Genomic DNA, 22,134 nt, shown 5'->3' with positions numbered 1-22,134 from the left:
AAATGGAGTGCTCATTAACGTAATGAGCAGGGTAGATTGCAGGCCATCAGAAAAAATAAACAAAAGCTAAAAACACATTTAAAAAAACTCCGTCAGTAAATAATTATCCTCACAATCTGTCTGCTAGCCGAAAGTCTCTGCAGGCTACTGCTTTTTTAGTTTCTATGCAGCTTGAGGGGACGTCTGACAGATCTTGAACCATGGCATGCTTGGTAAAGTAGTCTTTAGTGAGCTGGAGAAAAGAAACAAGTTTTTCATTTTAAATTGTAATACACTACTTTGTAAATAATATTTTATAAAAGTTAAGAGTTCAGTCTAAAGCAGGGGTGGGCAAACTGCGGCCCGCTGGCTGGATCCGGCCCGCCTCCATGTTTGGTACGGCCCATTGAACAATATCAGAGACCCATGTTTTTTTTTATCTGCCCATTTTAGAAGTGACATTTTCTTCCCCCCTTCTGCAGTCTGAGCTCCAACCTGAAACCCTCTAAAAATCTGTCAAATAGAGCAGAAGACAGTCTTCCCTTTCTACGTCACAGTTCATCTTTCCCAGTTTAGCTCATTCTTTTAGATCGATTATGCTGCTTTTTTAAACACCCTGTTCTGTGTCCTGATTGGCTGAAGACCCTGTCAGTCAATCTCCATGTCTCCTGTACAGAAAGGCGGAGCGCTTTAGATCTACAGAAATTTGTTTTCATTCTAAGATCCTGGACCTAATTTCTATGAAGGTTTGAGAATTTAAACAAGAGAAAAGGTGAAAATGTTCATGTCTGTGTGAGAAAAGTGTATTAAGGCAGTGAGAAGTTTTACTACCATAAAAAAACGTCTGTAAGTAACCAAACTCCGTGGATTTCACAGATCACGGTTATTTTCAGAACATAACTCCTGCAAAAAACGAAGAACTCTGTACTGGTGAAAAGGTAACGCAGATATACGATTAGCTGCAGCAGAAGACAGAGAAATTTGCTTTTTTCATTATTACTGGATAAGAAAACGACATGCAGGACACAGCTGCTCAGTATTAGAGCAAACTATGAGACGTGTGAGGAGCTGCAGCTTCAAAGTCTCAGCGGGACGAAGACGGGAGAGGATCCACTATTCATTATTTTTTTCTTTTTAATGTATCAGCATATTGTTTCCTGACTTTTTGTCTTTGAAAATCACAGAGAGTAATTTGGTTATTTTTTATTTCATAAATAGTGTTATTTGTTGTATTAAAAGGATCATGAATTAATAAAACTTTATTATAGGGCTTCACAATAAAATAAAGAAGCTTAAAGTTTTAAAGAAAAAAGACTTATTGTGGCCCTCATAAGAAAAGGTTTGGGGGCTCCGCTTTATCATCCATGTGGTGTTTGAATATGTGTTTTTTTTTTTCATTCTTATGATCATTCAAACACCACATGAATGGAGCATTTCTCTGAGTTTTCACAACATACATCAAGCTGTTAGTGTAATTGGCTCTAAAATGAAAACAAAAGTTTTAACTTAAAAACTCTAAAATGTTGTAAAATATAATTTTGCTTGAAAAGTGCTTTCATCCAGATTCCATATTATTTCATTCTCACTCCTGGCATCTGCTCCTGGTCCGGCTCTTCTATCAAACTTTAGAACCCAATGTGGCCCTCGAGTCAGAAAGTTTGCCCACCCCTGGTCTAAGGCAAAGTTTGATGCTAAAGATTCTGAGCCCTATTGATAAAAACATTGACAAAAGTATTTGATATTGGCTGGATTCCATGATAAATACTTACAAATACACTGTCTGTTCTTGTCAGAGGAGGAACCTCTGGCTCATCTGTATCTGACTGTTCTCGTTGGACACAGGCAGTGGTGTTGGTGTCTGGTTCCAATTCCTTAAGAGATTATTTTTACTTTTTAAAATTAAAAAGGTACAAATTAAAACTGCACAAGTTTAATCACATGTTGGATTTAATTTTTCACTAAATTAAATATCTACATTTTAAGATATTTAACTGATTTATGAATTAAAACTCTACAAGTTAAATCTTTGCAGTTTTACTTTTAACCACATTTTTATTTTTCCCCCCACCCAAGGCATTTAGCAGGCTATTTATTTCTGGCAAGCAGGAATTTCATAACAGTTAACATAGGGTAAAAAACGCTGTTCTTTTTGACACTTACCCAGCTATTGCCAACAGCATCTTCTCTTTCTGGGATGTCTGAAGATCCAACCAAGGAGCTGCAGCTTTCAGTGGATACAGAGGGCTATAAAGGGGACACAAATGACTTTACTCGTTTACATCAGTTTAGCAGAAATGTGCTAACCAATGCTTTCACATCTAATAGATATTACATTATTAAAAAGGAGATGATAAATTATTTTGCAATGTGAATTTTTTTAAGAATCTTGTTACAAAGAAGAAATCTACTATAAATAAGTATTTTGATCCCAATAAATAGTATACTGAAAACAGTGGCAAAAAAACTTTACCTGCACAGGTGGATGTTTGGTCTTCAGGCCCTCTGTGTACCTCTTCTGGCACCTTTTCTTTTGCTCCCTAAGCATCTTCACACGCTTTTTAAATCTGAAGGTTCTTCTAAGAATCAAACACAGAAAGGTTGTTTAATTAAACACTCAGATGAAAGACAGACTCAGCTAAAAAAATGTCCTTACTGATAAACTATTATATAAACAAAGTTTACTTTACACAATTATCTTAATGATGACCCAGCAGTGGGTCTGTGCAGATGAGGTTCACAAAATGAACATTAGCTTTGGACCTTCCTGAGTTTTTGATTTAAAGTATTTAGATAAATGCTCAGTACTAAATGTGCTCAATTATTTACTACTGCACCATGAACCAACCAGGAAGCAAAAGTATAAAAACATGTAAGCGGGACTCGAGTTTTAAACAAAAGACATGATCAAAATATTACTAAATGTTGGAACCAGAAATACTTTTTAAAGTCACTTGATTACCGTACAACAGGGCACCATCATGGTGTCATACATTTTTTGTTTAGCTCTAAAGAACAAGACCACAAAATACTGAAGTGATCCTGGTTTTAAAACAAACAAACAAATTAACCAAAGTAAATCAAATTGGTAAGCATTTTCAAATAAAAAAAAACATAAACACTACCAAGATGGTTACAGATTTTAAAAAGTTAAATTTAAGACTTTAAGACCTTTTAAAGATCATTTTAAAATATATAAATCATATTTACAAAGACCATAAACATGTTTATCTAAGCAAGCATACATACAAGCATTAAATGTAAGAACATGTCAAACTGATGAAGCATTAAATTTCGGTCGGGCCTCCTAAACTTTGATATTTTTCTTATTTTCATCAAGAGGAAAAAAATGAGATCCTCTAACTATTCTAGTTTTACCCTCTCGGGTTAATGCGGGACAGTGAGACTGGGTCACGTGACTCAGACGGAGCTCCTGCAGCGGGAGCTTTGATCCCGGTACAAAGAATATCTAAACGATGTAATGATCCCAGATATGCAGACGTGACTACGATGCTTTTGCTGGAGCATCAAAATTATCAACACTTTTGCACAAACTGCAAGCAGCAAGATTGGCGCAGCGCGAAGGGGGGGGGGGGGGGGGGGGGGTGTTAACTCACAGAATTTAAGACAAATTAATACATTTAAGGCCACACTTCAATAAATTAAATTTAAAATGTATTTAGGATCTGTACCAGCCTGACCAAAATCATTTGGAAAGCTAGCTTCCCCACAAGCACATGCTGCGTTAGCTTCAAAGGACCGAGCTAGCTAGCATCGCCATGTGCTCGGCTCTCGAGCATTTCCACCGGAGAAAAGCATGCCTAGACAGACTAAATATGTCTCAAAGTCATTTAGTGTCTGTTTTTAAAAAGTTTTGATGAGACTTACCTAGATTCCATGAAAAATCCTTGCCGTTCTGAGACTCCAGTGGGTTAGCTGTCTGCACTGCTGCCTGAGCTGAGAGGGAGACGATGCACCTGTGGAGCTGAGCGGGTGTGGCTTTGCTCTGCTCACCCTTCTCTCAGTCTTGGTGGGGGAGGGGGATAGTCACGGTGGGAACCCGAAAAGTCAGGAACTGGCAACTATTTACTATATGGGTGCCTCAGCTTTACTACAGCACCTATATTCACTTGTGTAATCATTAAAAAGTTTGTTTTGTTTATAAATAAATGCAGAAATCGAACTTTAATAATCTCACAGGGAAGAATTTATGTCTTATGCCAGCTACTAAGGTGGGGGGTAAAATGAAAGAGTAATTAAGAACCCTAATTTACACAGCAAATCCTACCTAATCGCAAATGGAAAATAGGATATTATTATATTAAATAAGCAGATAAACAAGAGTAATACATCTTTCATTAGAATAAAAGTGTAAAATTCAATTTATTTGATTAGCACAATGTTAAGCCCTGCAACTGTATATAATATATAAGTTGTTTTTACCCAAGCAAATTCATAGTGCTTTTATTTTGGTAACTTAAAATATATAAAGGGCACAGTCAACATTGTTTGATTTCCAAAACAAAATATTCTTCTATAAGAAAGAATAAAAATGGAATGGATGTTGCTAAACCAATAAGGCCCTAAAAGGCTGATTGAGGAAATAAATGCTGTTTATTTTCAACATTGCTTAATTTAGTTTCTTACTTTTAAACGGTTCAGGAGCCTGAACGGTGCTTCAAAAATAAAGGAAAATAAAAACATAAATTCTTTACAGAAAACAAAAAAAGTGTGATGAAGAGGCATCATGACAGGATGAAGGAGAGTGCTTTAATGTGCCTAAGATGCTTTATTTACGTGACAGTCTGCACTTTGACAGGCTTTGCCAACAGCATTTTGGATGATGCTCCATGCATTTGCTGGTCAGAGGCTCTGCTCCACCCGTTCTTATCCCCAATTTGTGTTTTTATTTGATACTGGCAGCAACATGGCACAGAGTTTCGGTTCAGTATGTATCCATCCATCCATCCATCAATCCATCCATCCATCCATCCTCCTCCTCTTTTCCGGGATCGGGTCACGAGGGCAGGAGTCTAAGCAAAGATGCCCAAAGAGCTCACTTCCTCCAGCTCTCCGCAGGTGACCAAGCTTCTCACCCCACAGTGTGAACCCACAGAGGAAGCTCATTTCAGCCACTTGTATTCGGGCCCTGGTTCTTTGGGTCATGACCCAGAGCTCATGACCATAAGTGAGTATTGGAATGAAGATCGACCAGTAAATTAAGAGCTTTGCTCTTTGGCTTAGCTCTCTCTTCAGACTGATACAGCGACCACATAACTACGGACGCTGCTCCGATCTGCCAATCAATCTTACACTCCGATCTTCCCTCACTCTTAAACAAGACCCCAAGATATTTAAACTCCTCCACCTGGGGCAGCGACACTCCACCCACCGAGAGATGGCAAACTACCTTTCTCCGGTCGAGATCTATGGATTTGGTTTGGCGGTGCTGACCCTCATCCCAGCCGCTTCACACTCGGCCACAAACCACCCCAATGCATGCTGTAGGTCCTGGCTCGATGAAGCCAACAGGACAATATCATGTGCACAGAGCAGAGAGGAAATCCTGTGGTCCCCAAACCACCCAACTGATGATGTGTTGTTGCAATGGTAGGATGGGTTTGGTGCCCATCCTAAGTAAAAATTAAAGCCGCAACCAGCGTTGTATAGCGTTGTATAGCAGACGCAATCTGCCTTCCACGCCCAACTCTAAGCACAACCGCCGCTCTTACCGCCCTCCCCAGCCTCACCGCCCTCATCACCCACCTTTGATCAAGGCTAGTCAAAGCTGCATATGCTAATTATGCTAACTATACTAGCTATGCCAATATGGCTAAAAGTGCTAGCATTGCGATCACCATCATCAATTCTCTAAGAAAAACACATTGCTCAAAATGCTAATTATGCTAACTAAGCTAGCTACGCTAATGTGGCAAAAAGTGCAAGCATAGCGATCAGCACCATCACCTCTGTCTGAAAAACACATTGCTCAAAATGTTAATTAAGCTAACAATGCCAGTTATGCTAATGTGGCTAAAAGTGCTAGCATTGAGATCAGCATCATCAACTCTCTCTGAAAAACACATTGCTCAAAATGCTAATAATGCTAACTATGCTAGTTATGCTAATGTGGCTAAAAGTGCTAGCTTAGGGATCAGTATCATCAACTGACTCAGAAAAAGACATTGCTCCATTGGTGAGAGCTATATGTCATCACATGATTAAAAAAATCCACGTTTTTCAAAATGGCGGCTTTTCTGTTGATTTTATCTCCATAGCAACCCTTTAATGATTTGGTTGCCTCGGGAAGACGAACATTTCGACTTCAGTTTCAGACTAATCTTTTTGTGTGTGAAATACACGATTTTCGGCCCATTAATTTTTTTGACGGGGTCGCTGGCCGTGATGTCATCGTCTTCGGGGGGTGACGTTGACTGTGGTCAACGTGGTTCATGTCTCATAAAAACAAGTTGCTTCTCACTGAGATCTTTTCATTTGGGGTGGGGTGTAGAGCCACACCATCACAGCTGCCAAAAGAGGCTCGGTGCCAACTAGCGGTCGGAGGCTTAACCCTTATGCTATCTAAGATGACCCCACCCTTACATGGACCTCTTCTCCCTACCATGACAAAGGTTGATAAAGGTGGAAAGATTTCATGTAATCCATGGACACCAGTGAAGATCACAAATCATTGAAGAAAAAAGGTTCAGAGCACTATGTAGTGGGTCTAGATGACCCAACTCCCAATGTTAAAGTGCCTAGGATAGCACAAGGGTTACATGGAAAACAAGAGTTAAACGCTGCAGGGCGCTCATAAATAATTAAATAATTATCAGCCTGACAGCATTTAAAATCGATACAAATATCGCCGAATCTTCACCAGTCTTACTGCTTTTGGGAAGAAACTGTTCCTCAGTCTTGTGGTCCTGCTCTTAATGCTCTGTCACTACCTGCCTGAGAAGAGCAGGGAGAACAGAGGGTGCAAGGGCTGACTGGGGTCTTTCAGGATGCAGGAGGCTCGTTTCCTGCATCCAGTTTTGTAGATCTCAGTGGTGAACTGCAGGTGAAACCACAGTCCTCTGCACAGCTTTAGCCAGCCGTTGCAGAGCTTTTCTCTCTGCCACAGAACAGTTGCCGTGCCACACAGTGATGGAGGAGGTCAGGACACTCTCCACTATGCACATATTGGTGGTCAGGACTGAGATTCTAATCACAACACGCTTGAGCCTAATCAGGAAATAGAGGCGTTGATGTGCCTTCTTCACCAGGCAGGTTGGGTTGGTGCTCCAGGTGAGGTCGTTGGAGATGTGCACACCCAAATACCTGAGGCTAAAAACCACTTCCACCTCAGCCCCACCGATGTAAAGAGGAGGAGGAGGAGGATGTCTGTCCTTCCTGAAGTCCACGATCATCTCCTTGGTCTTCTTCACATTGATGCAGAGGTTGTTGTCTCTGCACCAGCCCTCCTAATGCTCCACCTCCTCCCTGTAGTTGGACTCATCGTTGTTGGTGATTCGTCCAAGTATAGATGTGGCATCTACAAACTTCACAATCAGACTGCTGGAGTGACTTGCTGTGAAGTCATGCGTGAGCAAGGTGAACAGGACGGGGCTTAGCACAGAGCCCTGTGGGAGGCCCGTGCTGAGGGTGATCGGGGGGGGTCACAGATCTTCATAGACTATGGTCTTTCAGGAAGTCCAAGACCTAGTTGCAAAGAGTGAAACACAGTCCTATGTGTGCAGTTTATGGATGAGGGTATTTGGGATGATTATGTTGAAGGCTGATGTGAACTCCACAAAGGGCAGGCAAACACACGAGTTCTTATTCTCTAGGTGGGTGAGTGTTGTGTGGACCACTAGTGACATCTTGTGTGAATCGGTTTGACCTGTATGCATATTGGTGCAGGTCCTTGGTAACACCAATGGATTCTGTGATGTGGGTCATGAACAGTTTTTCAAAACATTTTATGACCATTGGAGCTAGGATCACTGGCCAATAGTCCGTCAGACCTGTCACTGAGGATGTTTTGGAGTTTGGGATGATCGTTACGGTCTTCAGGCAGGTAGGGAACACTGCCTGCTTCAGGGGGGTGTTGAAAATGTCTGTTAGCACCTCTGTGAGCTGGTGTCTGTCAGGACCCGTCCAGTGATGTTGTCAGGTCCAGAAGCTTTGTGAAGATTGATCCTCTGGATGGTCTTCCTCACTTCTGCGGGTGTCACACTGGAAGGCTCTCCACTCTTCAGGGTTGGAGTCCTCAAAGCTCAAAGCAGCAGTACAAAAGGTTGAGTGCGTCTTGTAGAAAGGGGTCTTCGGAACAACTCTGGTGTTGTAGTCTGTGATGCACTTAATGCCCTTCCACATACTACGGGGATTATTGGACGTAAAATGTTGCTGGATCCTCTGAGGGTATGCTTGGCCCTGTTCACCCCAGCGTGCAGATCCCTTCTCACTACTCTGAGTGCTACCTTGTCACCAGACTGGAAAGCAGCATTCCTGTTTTTCAGTAGAGACTGCACTTCTGCGTTCAGCCAGGGTTTCTGGTTGGGATAGTACGTTACAGTCATGGTGCTGGTGAAGTTCTCCATGCACTTCCTGATGTACCTGAGGACACCTGATGTATAATCCTCCAGGTGCTCCTCCACCTAGTGCAAAGCTGCCTTCTGAAGACCTGCCAGTCTGTGTCTTGGTTAGCTGCGGCAGTCTCATTGGGCTACACTGTGATGGTCCTCTGTGTTGGTGCCTGGCGTCTGGGGAAAGGGCAGTAAACAGGAACCAGCACGATTGCGATGTGGTCGGAGAAGCCCAAATGAGGATGGGGACAGCTCTGTGTGCATCTTTTTTGTTGATGTGGACACAGTCCAGAGTGTTATTTCCCATGCTGGTGGAACTTGAACAAAGTGTCTGTCAGGTTTACATGGTTTAAGTCTCCTGCAACCACGTAAAATGCCTCCGGGTGCTTATGCTGGAGCGAGCTGATATTGTTGTGGAGCTCTGGCAGTGTGTCGTTAGCATAAGCATTAGCATTATGCTAATGCATTAGGAGGGATGGTGTTCTGTACCTACACAAAAAACCCTTTTTGGATGGATATTAACAAAATGCCTTCTGTTAGGGGAAAAAAAACACCTTTAGTGTTTAAGTTACATTCAAATTTTGAACCCAGGCTTTGGTCACTGGTTCAAATGGGCCTGTGGGGGAAAATCCATCCAAAAACATTTTGAAAATTGCTGTTTTCTTTCAGAATGGGGTAACTGTGTACGTCTTCCTGATTTTTCTTCCAAGGAGTTTGGGGATGAAAAATATCTAGGGGTTTCTGTGCACCCACATTTTTAACATGTTGTACAGGGGTTCGCAAACTGGGAGACGTCTGTTTTGCCACAATCAGACATATATTTTTGAAACTGTGAACCCTGGAACTTCTGTTTTTCAGCTATTTGGAGCTGCCCCCTTGGGCCAATATTGTTTAAAAACAGGAAAAAATTCACATGAGAGCCCCTCATGGGGTGCTTAATAAGTTCACCAAATTTTAGATTGCTTGTTTAACTGGTTAGATAGTTAGCTTTAGCATCATGCTAGCAACAAACAACAAAGTTATTTTGCATCAGGGGGATGAATGATACAACATAGTCAAAGATGGGCTTTGTTGGCCAAAGGGAAGCATTTTTAATCTTGATTTCACACTTGAATTGGAGTAGGCCGAAACAAGGGTACAGGGGGCTACCGGAACAATGCTTTGACCTGGGGGGCTGAAACTTCTTGCATTACATCAGGCTGTTACCCTAATGCACCATCCAGAGTTTGGAGTCTCTAGCGTAATCTGGGCCACCAAGGGAGACGCAAACATTTACAATAAGCTCATCCTAGATTTTCCTGATGAGGTGTTTTCTTTAATTTCTCAGATCTGCTTAGAGTGAGAACTACCAAACTTACCAGTAATGGTTAAAACCTTGTACTTAGCTACTGTACAAAGTGTGATGCTCCTACGATCACATTTCCCCTCACAAGACCCCAAAAGGTGTTGTTTCAGGACTAGGCCTCAAGCCTCACTTTTTTACCTTTGACATTTGAGTAGAAATTGCCAGGTTATCCTGGCTTTAAAAATGACATAATTTGTTTCAACTAAGTATATCTGTTTGACAATACAAATATTGTCACTTTCCAAAAGTAATTTCAACATTTGTAATCATAAAATATGATATTGAAAAAGTACACACTTTGTCAGGAAAATGTCCCCATTAGTCCAACGTCACACACTGCTATACCCACTCTGACCACTAGGGTGTCATGGTGAAACACACCTTGTCATGAAAAGTCATCTCCAGGGGACCAATTTTACTTTGCAAAAAAAACAGCACTAGGCATATCAGGAGGCTTTTTTCTATTGATTCCAATGCTTGTGCCTGTGGGGACCGAGCTTCGGTCCCCACGGAAAAAATTGGTACCCACGAGGTGGGTGAAATTTCAGGTCCCGGATCCCACAAGGGTAGAAATACAAACACCCACACACACACACACACACACACACACACACACACACACACACTGATGTTCCAAACTTTGGGAGAGCATCATCACTTAAGTGTGAAAATGTTCATGTTTGTCTGAGAAAAGAGTAGAAAGTGTGTAGTGAGGAGTTTCCTCTGTCACTACATGGGAAATCATGTGCTGGTAGCCAATGAGCTCAAAGCCCCGCCCCCATGTCAGCTCAGCAGTGAAAACTTGAAAAATGGAACTGAAACCACAAACTGAGAAATCAAAGAGCTAGAAACTGGAAAAAGTTGAAAATACATTAATATTTTTATTGTTTGGTAACAGTCTTTGGTTTATAATTTTCTTTTTATATGTTGCAATTGTTTCAAATATTTCTTTCAACTTTACAATTTCTTTTTTTAGTTTTACAATTTTATTTTAACATTTTCCATAATTCCTTCAAGTTAATGATGTGTACTTTTGAGTTTAAAACTGTTTTCAAAATTTCAAATTTTTCAGTCATTTTAAGATGATCTTTATTTGAACCTATAGTGACGTTTCAGATCCAAGTTAGAAGAAGATGAAGTGCAGTTCTCCATCAGTCCACCGGGGGAGCTGCAGCACAATAACTGTCCACTTGATGCTGAGAGAGACAGTGGAGCTGATCTCAGATCAGTTCCTGCTGCAGCTCTGACACTCATCTCCACTTCCTCTGATTCCTCCATCACTCTGCTCTCCACCTCCCAGGAACACCGTCCAGTCACAACATCTCTGCAGACCAGCTGCTGCTGCTGCTCCTCTCTGCTCCTCCAGGAGGAACATCAGTCCTTCCACCCCCACCTGCAGAGAGAAAGTGTAGAGCCAGAGATGAAGGAGTGTCTCCTGATCCTGGTCTGTCAGTCAGTGATGCAGCACAGCAGCAGAAAGAGCAGCAGGAGCTTCAGTCCTGTTCAGAGCAGCAGCTTCCTGTCATCTTCACCTGTTGGAGCTTCTGCTGCTCTGATTAGCTGACTGTTGTCCTGAAGCCTGTCATCATTCTCCTCAGAGCTTCACTGAGAAGCTGCAGCTTCACAGGAAACTCTGCATCTTTGCTCTCAGACTAACTTTAGGACCAAACATCTGGAAGCAGCTGGACTGACTCCAACCCTCTACTGACCTCAGAGTCTGCAGTTTGGAGTTTGGACTCTTCACCAGATCCTGGAGCTGCTGAACATCTGAAGAATAAAGGTTGTTGTATCTCAGGTCCAGTTCTGTCAGGTGGGACGGGTTGGACTTCAGAGCTGAGACCAGAGCAGCACAGCTGGACTTTGACAAACTGCAGTTCCTCAACCTGAATCCAGATCAAAGAGTTGATTTTAAAGACAAAGTTTGTGCTTTTCAACCTTATTCATCAAACACTGAAATCTCTGATTTTAATTTTTTTGTTCTTCGACAAAAACCTTAAAGGAGAAATAAACAGTTTTCCTGCTTTTATCAGGAATATTTGCAAACTGTTAGAACAGATGTTTGCATTTGTTGAGCTTTACGACAGTTAACAGCAGCACAGGAAGAAATGCTGTCACATTATTCTAATGCATCATGGGAGTTGTAGTGAATGCAGTGGGGCTGATGTCGGACAGACTCGCGCCTCTGAGGTTCATTCTTTTATTCACTTTTTACACGGTCTGACAACGGATCCCCGGTAAGCTTCTAGGTGTGCTCAAAGGATCAGTGATCCGTTTGGATCACTAGACGTGGTTCTGCACAGACGTTTGCCGAAGATTGCCCCCCCCCCCCCCCCTCCATGTGCTCAATTCAAATTACATGTTTACATCAAGCGCCATGCGGGCATCTAATTCGCATACTCCGCCTTTGATTTATCACACATCAAAGTTGCAGCTGGACACTTGTCAAAAGTTATTCTCCCCCTTCTTATAAAAGACATGGGAGATCCGGTGCATAATTTTTTAAAGAGCTCCACAAAGCTGTTGACAAACTACTCGGTGTGAAACATGAGCCTTTTTGATTAACACAAAGCTTATGTTCTGGAGATGTAAATGTTTTTAAATTTGTTTCCCGCGGCACACCTGACCATCTCTCACGGTACACTGGATGAAAAACACTGATCTAAACCAATGAGAGCCCTCCAAGTGCCAGTGGTTTAAAAAAAAAAAATTTTTTAAATCTGATAAATCGTTCACACGCATTAATCAATTGTGCTCGTACTGTTGCGCAACTGTGCATGCACACACGTTGCGTGTTCATGACTCTGAGTAGAGCAGCCGGACTCATAGTTTGTAGCTCGTAGACTTGTTTGCTGGCAGGGGAGGGTGTTAGTCATGCTAACAATATTTAGCCATGGATGAACTTAAATTGGAATAAAATCGGCCTTCATTTTGTCTGGAACTGACTGGAAACACAAATTCACATGATTGTTTGTACGGTTTCTCAGGACTGTTTATTCAAAAACTGCCTCCGCCCGTCCCAAAGCTGCTCCTCTGCTTGGAGATACAAATCTCCCGGGAGACACGGTTCTCCTGAGTCCAGATTGCCTCGTCCGTAGCACACCCCGTAACAAAGCCCCTCCCCTGCCCGCAAACACTAAGCTACGAGACGGGCTGCTCCGCTCAGATACATGGTTCACTCGGGTGGAGCAGCTGGTTTATTCTAACAGCCACAACTATTTTTACAATGTGGGTGGTTGAAAAATCTCTATTTAAAAATTAAAAAGAATAATGTCAGAAACACCAAACAATTATGTCAGACAAACCTTATGAGGGAAAAGAAAGTAAAGGAAAATATGTAGAGCCCAAGCAGATCTCTAGGCCACGCTGTGACAATGTCACATTACACTGATGTTGTGCAAAACAAAGTTAGAGGAAAATTCTTAAGACATGGTACTATCAGGAATTTATGTTTTGTATAAAAAATGTGTAATGTATGTATTCCTGCTGTGGAAAACGGTGGTTGCCTGATTTTTCATGTAAATTATGCTTCAAAAGGAAAAGAATCAAAACTAAATAATTGGGGAACTTCAGTAAAAAACTATATAAGGGGGTGGTGACGAGATGGCGTGGCCAGCTGACTTCCTCAGAAACGCCGGTGAGGGGTGTGGCGCGAGGATTTCCCCTGTCATACATCACGTTTGTCGCACAAACAGCAGACAAAGTCCACTTTCTCGTTCTGCTCAGCTTTTCTCCAAACAGCACTGAATCATGGGAGAATTTCAGCAGCAGGATGCTGGAAAGTCTTCCTCCCAGTTTTCAGGAGATGATCTTCCAGTCCTTCTCTGCTGCAGCCCTTCAAGCAGAGACTTTCAGCTCCAACAGATCAAAGCAGAGAGAAGAAGGAAGTGATGAGGAAGAGTCAGCAGCAAATGTTGGACATTGATCCCTGATCAAGCATGACTTCAGCTCTGAATGAAGAGTCAGAAGCTGCTGGGAGCTTTGATGGATGATGTGATGATGTTTGTGGATGAAAAGGTGAGGATGTTTGTGGAGGATGTGTCTGTCAGAGCAGCATCCAGCTGCAGCAGACTGTCACTGTCTGCTCACAAACATCAGCCGCTGGACTCCCAGCTGCATCTGCTGAAACACAGCAGCAGGACTCAGAGTGCATGTGAGCGTGCACGGCTGCTTCTTCTGCACGCACTTTAAAGGAGTCTGTTGGAGCAAAGACACAAAGAAGAGCTGATGGCTGCAAGCAGAACTTTGTGGAGCACAAATGTCAGCAGACAGCTTTGAAACAAACAGCTGCAGGAAGAAAAGAAGAAGTTCTTCTGCAGATCTTTGAAGAGAACAAGCAGCTGCAGGAAGATGCTGCTGCAGATCAGAATCTGGACATTTCTGTTCACTCTGGGTCAACACAACTTTGTCATCATGTTGATCTGAACACAACTGAAACATTTAGTCTGACCTCAGAGTCTGCAGTCTGCAGTCTGGACTCTCCAGAAAACCACACAGATGAAGAACTCCTGAATCCTGCAGGTTCTGGTTCCAGCTCAGGTCCAGTTCTGTCAGATTAGACGGGTTTTTCTTCAGAGCTGAGACCAGAGCTTTACAGCTGATCTTTGACAAACTGCAGTTCTTCAACCTGCAATCAGACAGAAAAGTGTGTTCAGGAGCTGATGACAGACTGACAGATGACATTTCCAGGTGAGATTTTGGGCTGAAAAATAAGAAAATTGGTAACACTTTATATTAACGTCTTCATCTTGAATCCAATATTGTAATATGCACTTTCAAATGACATCATCAAATTGTAAAGGGAATTGTTAATTCAGAATTGAAGATCATTTTGAATTATGGGTAAAGAGAAAGTCCATAGAAACATCTTTATCACATTTAATGAATCCTACACAAATCAAGTGAACAAAGAAAGTTTAAACCCTCTGCAGATATTTTACAGAGGAAAAGATTCAAGAAAACAAATTTAAAGATTCATGAAAACCTTTAAAAGAGACATTAAAGAATTTTCCAACAAAGATAAACTAGACAGAACTCTGTTAAGAATCTTTAGCACAGAAAAAGGACAAGTTTTTATTTGTATAAATTTCTGGTAGAAATACAAGAAAAAGGCCCCCCTCCCTGTATTACATTGTACCCATTTTCTTGCAATACGGGGTTCTAAACTGTTGCTTCTGTCTTTGCAGCTCTACTTAGACTCAGAGCCGCCAGAGACAGAGAGACAGCAGGGACGGTGAGAGAAACTGTTCCACCATGGAGAACTGAAGAGATGTAACAGTGAAGCTCTCGTCTAAGATTAAGATAAGATTAAGAGTTTATTGCCATTTGTACATTTAAAACAAGTACATTGGAATTTTTCTTCTGCAGTATTCAAGTCAGGGTGAATTACAGAGGACATCAAAGTAACAAAAACTAACAAGGCTCATAAATAACCTGCTCAGTGGCCTTGTGGTAGAGTGTCAGCCCTGTGACTGGAAGGTCTTGAGTTCAAATCCAGGTCGAGTCATATCAAAGACTTGAAACACAGGACCCTGCTTGACACTCAGCATTAAGGGGTTGGATTGGGGGGGGGGGTTTAAACTACCAAATGGTTCCTGAGTGCAGCTGTGTCTGCAGCTCACAGCTCCCCAGATAGATACATAATGGGATTTTGACTTTAAATAAGAGTTGAACATTTTTTATAAAAAATAAAGTATAACAATATTGCAGTGTCCTAACCGTTTCATAATTGCACTTTTTATCATGTTTGTAACATAATTGTTCGATTCACTGTTCATTGGACTTAGTGTCCCAGCTAGTTAGCTGTGGAGGAAAGTCCTGACATGACTGATACTGCACAGCTGGACATGCAAACTTTACATGAATTGTGCACACCTGATATATGTGAATACCTCTCTGAAAAAAGAAATCAGTAAGAGTGCGTGCAGTCAGCAGCAGCATACAGTAAGGTGGGAATGGGGGGGTCAGTCATCGTTCTCTAGTCATGTCATCAGTCAGTCATATTGATCTGAACACAACTGAAACATTTAGTCTGACCTGAGAGTCTCCAGTTTACAGTCTGGACTCTCCAGTCCAGCTGACAGTAGCTTCACTCCTGAATCCTGCAGGTTGTTGGTACTCAGGTCTAGATCTCTGAGTCTGGAGGACTGAGAGCTGAGAACTGAGGACAGAGCTGCACAGCTTCTCTCTGACAGGAAACAGCATCTAAGTCTGAAGAAAACAAAGACAGACAGCAGTTATTGAATCTTTCATGTTTCATTTGTTGACTGAAGGTGATTTTCCTGAGAGTTCTTACAGAGCTTTGTTGGAGGCTTTGATCACTGGCAGCAGCCTCAGTAGAGCCTCCTCTGAACCAGAGTATTTCTGCAGATCAAACACTTCCAGATCTTCTGATGACAGTAAGATGAAGACCAGAGCAGACCACTGAGCAGGAGACAGTTTCTCTGTGGAGAGACGTCCTGACCTCAGGAACTGTTGGATCTCCTCCACTAGAGAAGCATCATTCAGTTCATTCAGACAGTGGAACAGGTTGATGCTTTTCTCTGCAGGCAGATCCTCATTGATCTTCTTCTTGATGAACTGGACTGTTTCCTGATTGGTCTGTGAGCTACTTCCTGTCTGAGTCAGCAGACCTCGTAGGAGACTCTGATTGGTCTGCAGTGAAAGACCCAGGAGGAAGCGGAGGAACAAGTCCAGGTGTCCGTTTGGACTCTGTAAGGCCTTCTCCACAGCACTCTGGTACAACTGGACTGGACCACTTTGAAGAAAAGAAAAGGAAAACCAAGACTTTTTTTGTTGTTCTTCCTCCATGAGGTTGAGTCCAGAGGTGATGAAGGTCAGGTGGACATGAAGAGCAGCCAGAAACTCCTGAACACTCAGATGGATGAAGCAGAAGACCTTGTCCTGGTACAGGCCTCTCTCCTCTCTAAAGACCTGTGTGAACACTCCTGAGTACACTGAGGCTGCTCTGATATCGATGCCACACTCTCTCAGGTCGGATTCATAGAAGATCAGGTTTCCTTTCTGCAGCTGCTCAAAAGCCAGCTTTCCCAGAGACTCCATCATCTTCCTGCTTTCTGGACTCCAGTGAGGATCTGTCTCATCTCCTCCATCATACTTGACCTTCTTGACTTTGGCTTGAACCACCAGGAAGTGGATGTACATCTCAGTCAGGCTCTTGGGCAGCTCTCCTCCCTCTCTGCTCTTCAGCAGATCCTCCAGAACTGTAGCAGTGATCCAGCAGAAGACTGGGATGTGGCACATGATGTGGAGGCTTCTGGATCTCTGGATGTGGGAGATGATCCTGCTGGCCTGCTCTTCATCTCTGAACCTCTTCCTGAAGTACTCCTCCTTCTGTGGATCATTGAACCCTCTGACCTCTGTCACCATGTCAACATATCCTGGAGGGATCTGATTGGCTGCTGCAGGTCGTGTGGTTATCCAGAGGAGAGCAGAGGGAAGCAGGTTCCCCCTGATGAGGTTTGTCAGCAGATCAGCCACTGAGGTGGACTTTCTAGGGTCCTTCAGGATCCGAGTCTTGTGGAAGTCCAGAGGAAGTCGACTCTCATCCAGACCATCAAAGATGAAGAGGACCTGGAAGTCTTCAAAGCTGCAGATTCCTGCTTGTTTGGTTTCAGGGAAGAAGTGATGAACAAGTTCCACCAAGCTGAACTTCTCCTCTTTCAGCACATTCAGCTCTCTGAAAGTGAATGGAAATGTGAAGTGGAGGTTCTGGTGGGCTTTGCCTTCAGCCCAGTCCAGAGTGAACTTCTGTGTTAAGACTGTTTTCCCGATGCCAGCCACTCCCTTAGTCATCACGGTTCTGATTGGTTCTGGTCTTCCAGCTGGGAGTTGGAAGAGCTCTTCTTGTCTGATGCTTGTTTCTGCTCTGTCTGCTTTCCTGGATGCTGCTTCAATCTGTCTGACCTCATGTTCTTCATTCAGCTCTCCTCTTCCTCCCTCTGTGATGAAGAGCTCTGTGTAGATCTCATTCAGAGGGGTTGGGTTTCCTGCTTTAGTCATCCCCTCAAACAAACAGTGGAACTTCTTCTTCAGACCAGATTGGACTTCATGTCGACAAACAGCAGGAGATCCTGAATGAAGACAACAAACAGTAAATCAACTCTCTGCAGCCCTGAATGATGAGGGTTTGAATCCCTGTGGTTCCATGTGTTCAGACATCAGGAAATCTTCATTTCTCAGCAGCTGAAACCTTCAGAGAAATCCTCTTACTCCTCTGCAGTCCATCAGCCAGCTCCTCCTGCTTCATTCTCCTCAGGAAGTTCACTGTGATCTTCATCAGTGACTCTCTGCTGCTCCTCTGCTCTTCATCTTCATCCTCCAGCTCCTCATCATCCTCCCTGTGACTCAGAAGCTTCTGGATCTTCTTCAGCTCCTTCTTGACAAAAGTGACAATGTTGTCCTCCAGCAGCTGCAACAGAATTCCAGATGAATGAGCCAATCAGAGTGAAGTCATGGAGCCAAACATCAGCTCCATGTTGGACACACTGACAGTCCACTGGTGTCCAAAGTGCAGCATGGAGACGACTGTGGACAGAATGATGGGAAAGTAGTTGTTGTTCATGTACAGACCAGAAAGATGGAGTCCAGCTGTGTTTGATGCTGCTGGACAGACGGACCACTGGGAGTCTCTGAGCTCTGCTGGTCCAGTCTGTGGAGAATCAGCAACAATCAGATCCATTCTGTCTGTTGAGTCACTGAAGTGTCTCTACTGTCTTTGAGCCAAAGGCTGCATTAATGTCTCTGCTTCCCCCATGTCTGGATTCTGACCAGTTTTCCTAAAGAGGCAGAACATCCATAGAAGACTTTATGACCACAGCCCTCCATGATGCTCTTTTCCACCTAGAGCAAGAGAAGAGCTAACAGGGATGCTCTTTGTGGACTCTAGCTCAGCGTTTAACACCATCCTCCCTGACAAACCAACTTATGGCTACTCAACTCATTGTGAGCTGCCTGACTACAGATAAATCTCTCCCAGGAGAACAGAAGAGCAGAGGTGCAGCCTCGGGACGGTGTTTGAGCTTTTTGCTTTTGAATACGGAAATAATGTCGGTCCTGTGAAACCGTGTAAACAATCATGTGAATTCCTGAAAGCAACCGTGTCCAGAAAAAAAAGCTGATGTTATTCACGTGCAGTCAAAATGTATTTTACTGCTTTGCCCACACAAAAAATAGAGAAAATTGAATTTTTTTTTTCAATTCAAATTGGCTCCCAGAAACCCACAAGCTACAAACGTGGGCATGCATGCTGAGGTTCCATTCCAGGACTTACTGTTCCATTCCTGGACTGATGACTTTGAAGTGAGGAGGTAAAACCTTTGACCTGTCACTCCTGAAGGACCCACAGCTGGATCCAGATCCAGGTCCAGGTCCAAGTTGGTTCCTGTGAAGAATTAAGGTTGCTGGTTTGAGTCCTGAGCTCTGATATAGAGAAGATCATGGACAGCTGGAGATGTTCATCTCACCTCTGAGTTTTGCTCTGGTTGTCATGGTTACCATCTCTGCTTTTAGAGGGAGGGGCTCCCTCCTGTGGTTCCTCCAACTGATCCATGCTGCTGGATTCACTGGATCCACATCAGCTCACACACACCTTCCACCTTCACCTGCAGAGGAAACCCTCATCATCATCAGAGGAAGCTGCCATCAGCTGCTGCACTTCTGCTCTCCCTCCACCAGGTGGAGACATGGAGCTGCAGCAGCAAACAGTCGGGGTTCTTCAGTGCCAATTCACAACAAGGATAAAACAAAATGTGTGTCTCTGGTCCTGGGCCAGTCGTTTACAGTGTGATGAAGACAGGAAGTAAGAGAATTATCAATATGATATATGGAGTATTGTACAGTCCTATGATTATTGCACAGAAAGTCAGCACAGTTGAGAATCATCTAGCACTGCTTTTCAAGGGCTACCATGATCTCCCAGAGTTCAGCAGTCTAACTGCTTCTGTGAGAAATTGTTCCTCAGTCTGGTGGTCCTGCTCTTTCTTTCCTGGGGGGCGCAGGGAGAACAGAGGGTGTGAGTGGGTCTTTCAGGATGGGGGAGGCTTGTTTCCTGCATCTGGTCTCATAGATGTCAGTGGTGGTCTGCAGGCTGCAGCCCACTGTCCTCTGTGCAGCTTTAGACACTCGTTGCAGAGCTTTCCTCTCTGCCACAGAGCAGCTGCAGTGTCACACAGTGATGCAGGAGGTCAGGACGCTCTCCACCACACACCTGTAGAAGGAGGTCAGGACTGAGATCCCCATCCCAGCACGCCTGAGCCTCCTCAGGAAATAGAGGCGCTGATGTGCCTTCTTGACCAGGCAGGAAGTGTTGGTGCTCCAGGTGAGATTGCTGGAGATGTGCACGCCCAGATACCTGAAGCTAGAAACCACTTCCACCGCGGCCCCTCTGCTGTGAACGGGGGGATGGGTTTGTCTGTCCTTCCTGAAGTCCACCATCATCTCCTTGGTCTTCTTCACGTTGATGTAGAGGTTGTTGTCTGTGCACCAATCCTCCAGATGTTCCACCTCCTGCCTGTAGTCGGACTCATCGTTGTTGGTGATGCGTCCAACCACAGCTGTGTCATCTGCAAACCTCACGATCAGACAGCTGGGGTGACTCGCTGTGCAGTCGTGCATGAGCAGGGTGAACAGGAGGGGGTTTAGCACACAGTCCTGGGGGGAGCCCGTGCTGAGGGTGATCGAGGATGAGGAGATGTCGTGGATCTTCACAGACTGTGGTCTGTCCGTCAGGAAGTCCAAGACCCAGTTGAACAGAGTGGAGCTCAGTCTGAGTGTCTGTAGTTTTTGGATGAGGGTTTGTGAGATGATGGTGTTGAAGGCTGATGTGAAGTCCACGAAGAGCCGGCGAACGTACGAGTTCTTGTTCTAGGTGGTGAGGGTTGTGTGGACCACAGAGGAGATGGCGTCCTCTGTGGATCGGTTTGACCTGTATGCATACTGGTGCAGGTCCTTGGTGACATTGATGGATTCTGTGATGAGGGTCATGACCAGATTTTCAAAACATTTCATGACTATCAGTGTCAGGGCCACCGGCTGATAGTCAGTCAGGAGGTGTTGAAAATGTCCATGAGCTGTGAGCTGGTGTGCACAGTCCTTCAGCACCCGTCCAGGTACGTTGTTGGGTCCAGCAGCTTTGTGAGGATTGATTCTCTGGAGCAGGGGTCCCCAAACTTTTTCCACTGAGAGCCACATGACGTTTCCATTCTCTGATCGGGGGCCGGGGTCAGTTTGAAACAGATAATGTTTGGCTATTGCAGGACTGTAAACATTTATTGTTTCCCAGAAAGCCACACATAACCAAATATAAATAACTCGATCTGATAATCCTCTCTGGGTTCTTCACAAAAAAAAAATAATGATAATAATCTGAAAAAATATATAATAACACTTTTTATGAAATCAATAAAAACAAATAACCCTCTCTGGATTCTTTACATTATAAATAATAGTAACACAGTCTGCAGAGCTAACAGTCCACTTTTTAGCTGTGAGAGTTTGTCTGCTCACATTTGCTCTTGCATGCTATCGTATTTCTCTTTGTGACGGGATTCATGTCAACGTAAATAGTTTTCTTTGAATACCACCACCTTTTCTTTATGTAAAACAAAAAATACTTGTTTGTCCAGCGCAGATTAAATACCTGCATTCTGAATCAATGTTTGTCTTACCTAATTTTGTCATTTTTCTGTTCTGATGGAGGGGGGGGGGGGGGGGGGTCACGTTAAAGTTCTATGACTGGGGCAAAGGGAAGTTGCAGTACAAACATTTCTATGTTGGCTGACATTTAAATTAAAAAAAGCTTTATTGACGTGAGGAAAATATTCCAGGGATTCTGTTGGGCAGGTCCCCTTCACCCCAGTTTTCCATGAGTCTCCATCACGTGGCCAGGCTACAAAAAAATAATAATGCAAAAAAAAAAGGGTCTCCCTCTGGTATTGTTCAGGGGGGCGGGTCAAATGTGTGAGCGGGCCGTGGTCTGGAGACCCCTTGCTCTGGAGGGTCCTCCTAAAAGGGTGTCACACTAAAAGGCTCTTCGCCAGGTGGGGTGGTGAGTCTGGTGCTGGGGGGGATGTTGGCGTCCTCAAAGGGTGAGTAGAAAAGGCTGAGCGCATCTGGTAGGGAGTGGGTCCTCGGGGCTTCGTGCATCTCTGGTTCCAGTTCTCCCTGATCAACTTGCTGCTGGTTAGCTGACTCTAGGAATTCTATATCCTGATTGACTGAAGAAAC

General features: G+C 43.6%; 1 protein-coding gene across 9 annotated transcripts in view; it reads right to left on the bottom strand.

The window, feature by feature from the left end:
- Nucleotides 1-22,134, bottom strand: part of LOC110014647 (NLR family CARD domain-containing protein 3-like) — a 29,877-nt gene that overhangs the window by 6,173 nt on the left and 1,570 nt on the right. For 3 of the 9 annotated variants that reach the window (XM_078939560.1, XM_078939562.1, XM_078939566.1), the window contains exons 2-14: nucleotides 19,374-19,511; nucleotides 19,181-19,291; nucleotides 18,481-18,559; nucleotides 18,121-18,319; nucleotides 16,184-17,981; nucleotides 15,925-16,098; nucleotides 14,339-14,515; nucleotides 11,601-11,774; nucleotides 3,865-11,284; nucleotides 2,450-2,555; nucleotides 2,140-2,223; nucleotides 1,749-1,850; nucleotides 114-232 (exon numbers count right to left, since the gene is read on the bottom strand). In XM_078939560.1, coding sequence (XP_078795686.1) covers nucleotides 11,266-11,284; nucleotides 11,601-11,774; nucleotides 14,339-14,515; nucleotides 15,925-16,098; nucleotides 16,184-17,981; nucleotides 18,121-18,319; nucleotides 18,481-18,559; nucleotides 19,181-19,291; nucleotides 19,374-19,459 — 2,817 coding nt within the window. In that variant the 5' untranslated portion in view covers nucleotides 19,460-19,511 and the 3' untranslated portion in view covers nucleotides 114-232; nucleotides 1,749-1,850; nucleotides 2,140-2,223; nucleotides 2,450-2,555; nucleotides 3,865-11,265. Of the gene's footprint in view, nucleotides 1-113; nucleotides 233-1,748; nucleotides 1,869-2,139; nucleotides 2,224-2,449; nucleotides 2,556-3,864; nucleotides 11,285-11,600; nucleotides 11,775-12,220; nucleotides 14,086-14,338; nucleotides 14,516-15,924; nucleotides 16,099-16,183; nucleotides 17,982-18,120; nucleotides 18,320-18,480; nucleotides 18,560-19,180; nucleotides 19,292-19,373; nucleotides 19,512-22,134 lie in introns of those variants that run through there. The other 6 variants (XM_078939585.1, XM_078939587.1, XM_078939574.1 and 3 more) reach the window with 5 other exon arrangements.

This window comes from Oryzias latipes, chromosome 2, assembly GCF_053564925.1.
Source record: "Oryzias latipes strain Hd-rR chromosome 2, Olatipes_Hd-rR_3.1".
NCBI classification, from domain to species: domain Eukaryota; kingdom Metazoa; phylum Chordata; class Actinopteri; order Beloniformes; family Adrianichthyidae; genus Oryzias; species Oryzias latipes.
This window is presented reverse-complemented; position numbering and strand designations above follow the sequence as displayed.